Here is a 6249-nt window from a genome sequence, read left to right on the forward strand (position 1 = left end):
TCACTTCAGCAGGGAAACCGTAGAGGTCCTCTAATCCAACTGGATGAACCCTTTCCATGACATCACTAATAAATGGCTCTTTCTTTATCTTCTCCAGTAATACCAAATTCACGTTCATGAGATTATCCTATTTCAAGTTCTTAGAATGTTATTCCTTATAATCAGCCCCAAATCCATCTCCTTATTAAGTGGGATAGTGCTATCCAAAGCTTCCCAGTCCCTGTGTCCATCATCCTCAGGTGCTCCATTGTATTATGACGTACTGCCTTATTTATTCCCTTGACCCTTCTAGCTGTCCTGCAGGGCCTGAAGTAGTCACAGCACCAGAACTAGGGTCGTGAGAAACCTCTTATGTTTATCCCAGTGCAATAAATATTATCGCCTCCTATGTAGGCTCTGCTGTGAAGCATTGCTCAGTATAGCGTGGTGGTGAAAAGATCCAGGTTCTGGAATCAGACAGCCCAAGTTAGAATCTTGGCTCTGACAGTTATTAGTTCTCATACCTTGGGATAGAGACTCCACTTTTTTGATCTTCAATTTCTACATTGCAAAATGGGTACAATAATACATGCTCCCTTATAGAATTGATGTAAGAATTAAAGATAAGAATGCATCAGGAATAATAAATGCTATTATTGTCACTGGTTCTGCTTTTACCACTTTTAACCATGATATATAATTCCTCTTCTTTTTTATAAACCTTAAATTATTTAAAGCTAGTTTTTGTTTCCACTAAGTCTCCTCTGACTAAATATCCCGAGTTCCTTCAGTGTCTTCCTGTCCAACGTGAGTTTAAGTTTCTTCAACTTCTCAGTTGCTCTCTTCTAGATACCCTATGGTGTCTTTGTGTTCCCTTTTAAACATAAAGTACTAAAAACAGAAGGCACCCCTGCAGGTATGGACTGATGAGACAGTCCTCAAAGGGTGGAAGGAATAGGGGATGGAAGGAAGGATATTCTCACTGGAGAACAGAGTAATAAGCAAAGGAGAAGAAAGCACAATACACATGGCATGCTTATCAACAAGTGGGCCTAACTGGCTAAAAGGGAGTCGTGGGAAAAAAGATCTTAAAGGGGTTGGATCGTGAAGTCTCTGGAACTACGATACTATGGATTCTATCAATATAAAGGAAAACCAACAAAGTCGTCATTATAGGAGATTTATTTATCACTTGAAAGCCAGCAACCACAGAATTTATGTGAGCTACTCACAAGTAGCAAAAAGTTATAAATATTATAGCCCTTCTTTTGCTTCCCTTAGATGAAAACAATCAATAACCCCACAATAGTCCCAAAGGCGATGCTGAAAACTTGGAGATGATACACAAACCACACATTCCTTTTGGCTGTTGGCTGCTGCAATCCACTATGGTTAGAAAGGTCAGTGACCCAAAGAAGTTACTTTGTTCTATCCTGGGAGTCATAACTCAGTAGCTTCACCTACAGCCTTCCTTTTATTCCCAACCCGTTATTTTCTTGCTTTCTGGTCTTTCTTGCATTCACTCAATTTACATAATGCTTAGAACATTGTGGAGTTCATGACCCACCTCTGCTGAGTACTAGGTGTACAACTTTGAACAGATTACTCAGCTTCTTTGTATCTCAGTTTCCTCACCTATAAAAACGAGAATTTTTATAGGATTTAAAAATTAATTGTGAACATTAAATGAGTTAATGTATCTAAAGTGATTAGAAGAGAACCTGGCAATAATGTGTTATTTATGTTAACTGTTGTTATTTTGCGTCATTACTATTCATAATTCAACAGATACTAAACACTTGGCTAGGCACAGGGGATGCATAGGCAAACAGGACAATCCCTCAACGGTCATATTTCTCCTGATTTTGCGGGCAAGGCAATGACTTTGGGAGCATATTTCTGAATAAACTTTATTAGCTACCACTTATTGTCTTTGTAACCTTGGATGAAACACTTAATTCCTCTGAGCCTCTTTCCTTATCTGTAGGATGAAGATTAATAAAATCTACTTCGAAGATCTGTTTTATTAAATAAGACAAAATATGCATATTGCCTGGCACAGTGTTGGAACTAAATATACACTCCTTCCCCCACAATCCTGTGGCCATACCTGAGACTGGAAGACCCAACCCTGAGTTTAGGATCCAGCGATTTCTTCTAACGTGCCAATCAGGAGTATGGACATATAGCGCAACGTCTTCAGGAAGGGCAAAGCGTGGAAGAGAGAAAAAACAAGGTGGGGGAGGCAGGGAGACCGCCCCTGGACTACATCTCCCGGGATGCTCAGCAAGAAGGAGCGCCACGCCCCACCCGGCCCCTCCCAACCGGCACAGCAGGCGCTGCCCACCCGGTGGTGCCCAGCGGCGCGCTGAGGCTACAAGTGCCACGGCTGGGAATCGGGGGACTTTCCTGAGGAGCGGCGCAGGAACGAGCGCGGTGCTCGAGCCGCACGTGGTGGTCAAGGCAGGGGTGAGTGCCGGAGAGCGGGACCGGGAGGAGGCGCTGGGGCGAGGGAGAGACCCCGGGAGCCTGGCGGAGCGGCGGAGCGCGTCCCCACTCCCTGCCCCAGGTGCTTGCCCTGCCTCGGGGTATTTGACGAACGCAGCCCGACTTCGGGTGCCTTGAGGTTCACCCGGAATGGATGAATTGATCTCGCAGGAGGCACCGCTGCCCGGCGCTTGCTGCGCGCCCTCCCTGCACAGGGCGCGCTGGACGGATCCCGAGGTCGCCTCCGCCAGACCAGCCTCGCCCGTATTAGTTAGTTCCAGTGCAGATATTAAGGCTCTTAGTCAATGGCAGACGGAGGAGGTATAGTGCTGTCCCCTTGCTTTGAGGTGCAATTTCATTAACCTCCCTCTTAACCAGAGAGATGAGAGGCAGGAGACGGAAGGAAAGAGCCTTTAGCTGGTCCCATGGGATTATTCATTCTCTACTGAGGGTGGAAGCCCCGGATTATGGAGCTGCAAAGGGAATCGACTGTGTAGCGAGTATATCGCCGATGGAACGAGCGGAGTCTGTCTTTAAAGAGAGAGAGAAGCAGGCGAAGAGAATTAAGTGGAGATTTATTTCCCTCTTTGTTATAAATTGGAAGTCCCATAAGGGACCCTGCCGATTTTATCCAGAGTAGTCCAACGTGATGAGTTAATTGTGCCAAAAGTTAATCAGAGCACCTCATGTCTGAGGAAACTGCGAGACGATTTTTCATTTCAGGAATTGATCAAATCCGTATCACCACTTCCTTCATGGAGGGATCCGGCTGTAGGGATCTGTGTCCACTTGCTAAAGGAAAGTTCTGGTTCAGTTGTATGTTCTTTGCACTTGTTTTTTTCTGTTTTAGCTACAGAGAAACTTCGGTAACAGGAGAGAAATAACAAAACAAACTTTAACGTAGAGCAGAAAACGTGTGGATTCCCTCTCCCATATTTTGAGTTGCTAGGTAGACCTTAGGTAAGCCTTACTCATGGGTCTGTGTGGGTTACCAGCTGCTGGAGCTGTGGATTTTGAGCATAATAAGCCCCCGAACCATGGGCTAAATCAACTATTGCTGGGAATTTGGAAGCAAAATAAAAAGGGCCCTTGCTTGAAACTGCGGTACTTGGTGATAGTGAAAAGTGAGTTGTTATTCCTTGGTAGGATGGCAGAGGCAGAGAGAGGCAGGCAGACAGTGTTCTGTTCAACCCAAAGTTCTATCACAGAAAGGTCCCATGCTGCCATGGGGGTAAGGGCATGTCTGGATGAAAAGTTCCAAAGGTAATTTTGGAACTCTGTTAATAGCTTCTCACCCATTTACCTCAACAGAACTGTGACTCTGTGGGTTTATAATTTGTCTTTTACTGTCAGTTTGTGTCTTTTATTTTTTTTTTAAGATTTTATTTATTTATTTGACAGGGAGAGACACGGCGAGAGAGGGAACACAAGCAGGGGGAGAGGGAGAGGGAGAAGCAGGCTTCCCGCTGAGCAGGGAGCCCGATGCGGGGCTCGATCCCAGGACCTTGGGATCGTGACCTGAGCCGAAGGCAGACGCTTAACGACTGAGCCACCCTGTCAGTTCTCCTGGATGGTCAATTTCCCATGCATGTTTGTTAGCCAAGTGGACAGAAGGAGAGGAACTCAGACCCATTCAGACACAATGAGCAAGAGCAGCAGGTCTGCACCTAGACCAAGTGTGTTTGGGGGAGGGGGAGTGGAGTGGGCTGGCCCATGGTATTTGGCAGGGATCACAGAGTAAGGCGCATTGTCTACATACTTCTGGGTCCAGAACAAGCCAGCATCATGTAGCTGCAAGGGCTGAAAATGAAAGTACAATGAACAAGCATGGGGTCTTGTACATACAGGGCTGTGTGACTAAGGTTATTGGATGTAGGTGGCCAGCCGTCTTTTACCCATTTCCGAGCTACTCAGTCAAAATGCTGAGCTCTAGTGCCAGTAGAGTCCAGCTGACGGTGACATATTTGTTCATCCCTGGTAATGCTCTAAAGCTAATCTGTATTAGAATCAGTTCTGAACTAAAGATAGTGTAAACATAATTTAACTGAATTGTTGAGAGGTGTGTGCTTCCCCAGGTTTTCCAGAAAATCTCAGCTCTGCTAAAAAAGGTCCCTGCCTTTCTCATTTGTGTCTCTCTACAGGAAACTTGCCTTCTTATTTGAGGGATCCTGTCACAGAAATGTGCGAGTCCTTGGATAAATTTGGCTTGGTGACGGCAATGCTTCCTTCAGAGACACTGCTACTTCCTCTGTGCTCCTTTTCTGCCCTGACCTAAGTTCCTCAGTGTCAGTCCCTCTGCTAAGTCAGAGGATTTGCCCTTTTCACACTTTCTTGCCACTAGGTCTCCTCTCGTTTCTTGTACCCCTTTTAGGAGGAACTGGGGCTGGAAGTGTAACAACTGTGGCTGAACAGGAGATGGGGACCCCAGGAGCGATACTCCTGGTAGTGCAGCCTTAGGTCCCGTTGGGTTCTTACCTGTGTGGTTTTTGGCAGAATTTTCGGAAGCCGATGGGGGATGTCTGACTAACTCCGATGGAGCTCCACTACCTTGAGAAGAGGAGCAGCCAGGCAGTCCTGTGTGATGCTGTGGACTGGCATTCAGGAGGGCTTCCTGGTGACCAGGCAGATGCAGCAGCCGTCAAAGCTGCTCTCTGCTGCCAGAGACACTGTGTGTCGATGCCAAGAGCAGCTGAGATGGAAGGGTCTAATCTTAGCCCTTCTCCAGCATCCCCCTCCTCCTCTCTGCAAGACACTGTTATTCAGACAGACTCCTTGCCACCAGGGCCTCTCAACTCAGGGAACAACCAAATACTGGCAGGACGGAAAGTCTGCAACTGCTGCAGCCAGGAATTAGAAACTTCTTTCACCTGTGTGGATGAGAATGTCAACTTAGAGCAAAGGAACCAGTGCTCCCCTTCAGCAAAAGGGAGCAATCATCTGGGAGACCTTGGCTGGGGAAATCCAAATGAGTGGTCTCATGAGGCTGCCATATCCTTGATATCTGAAGATGAAGATGATCTAAGTTCAGAAGCCACGTCTTCAGGGAAGTCAGTAGACTATGGGTTCATCAGTGCCATCTTGTTCTTGGTCACTGGCATCTTGCTGGTGATCATCTCCTACATTGTCCCACGGGAAGTGACTGTGGATCCCAACACCGTGGCGGCCCGGGAGATGGAACGCTTGGAGAGGGAGAGTGCAAAGCTGGGGGCTCACCTGGACCGCTGTGTGATTGCAGGACTCTGCCTGCTCACACTTGGGGGGGTCGTTTTGTCCTGTTTGCTAATGATGTCTATGTGGAAAGGGGAGCTATATCGTCGCAACAGGTTTGCCTCTTCCAAAGAGTCCGCAAAACTCTATGGTTCTTTCAACTTTAGGATGAAGACCTGCGCTAATGAAAATACCCTGGAACTGTCCTTGGTAGAGGAAGATGCTCTTGATGGACAGAGTTAATTCTGGTTGTGAGCCTACTGAGAGTCTGCATTAGCATTTTATATGAAAACAAACAAACAACCCACATTTCTTAAAATTAACAGTACAGTTTATTTGCTTGGCAAGAAAGGCTTATTTCCCAAACCAACAGCCAGTGAGTGTTTTTGTTCTAGATGTATTTTTTATTTATTTAGAAGAAAAGCTATGTAAGATGCATTAAGAAACTACAACCAGCTACATCTGTCCTTCTAAAGAACTGAGATTAATTCATCTATAATGGCCATCAGCTTCTGTTTCACTTCTATAGCAAAATATTTCTAACAACCAGTGTACAAATGATTTCTTTTACATGGT

At 46.0% G+C, this 6249-nt stretch overlaps 1 protein-coding gene across 1 annotated transcript; it reads left to right on the forward strand.

Annotated features, from left to right (window-relative positions):
* The first annotated feature begins 4998 nt into the window (after window positions 1-4998).
* Window positions 4999-5916, forward strand: TMEM74 (transmembrane protein 74). Its single transcript, XM_028122509.1, has one exon. It carries the CDS (start codon window positions 4999-5001, stop codon window positions 5914-5916), a length of 918 nt encoding a protein of 305 aa, XP_027978310.1.
* The last annotated feature ends 333 nt before the right edge of the window (window positions 5917-6249 follow it).

The sequence above is a fragment of the Eumetopias jubatus genome, unplaced genomic scaffold (genome assembly GCF_037043125.1).
Source record: "Eumetopias jubatus isolate StellerSeaLion01/CBP00866 unplaced genomic scaffold, mEumJub1_p1.0 scaffold_4, whole genome shotgun sequence".
Classification (NCBI taxonomy): Eukaryota; Metazoa; Chordata; class Mammalia; order Carnivora; family Otariidae; genus Eumetopias; species Eumetopias jubatus.

Coding starts and splice junctions, on each gene's coding strand:
- TMEM74 (XM_028122509.1), top strand. CDS start 4,999: ATGGAGCTCCACTACCTTGAGAAGAGGAGCAGCCAGGCAGTCCTGTGT.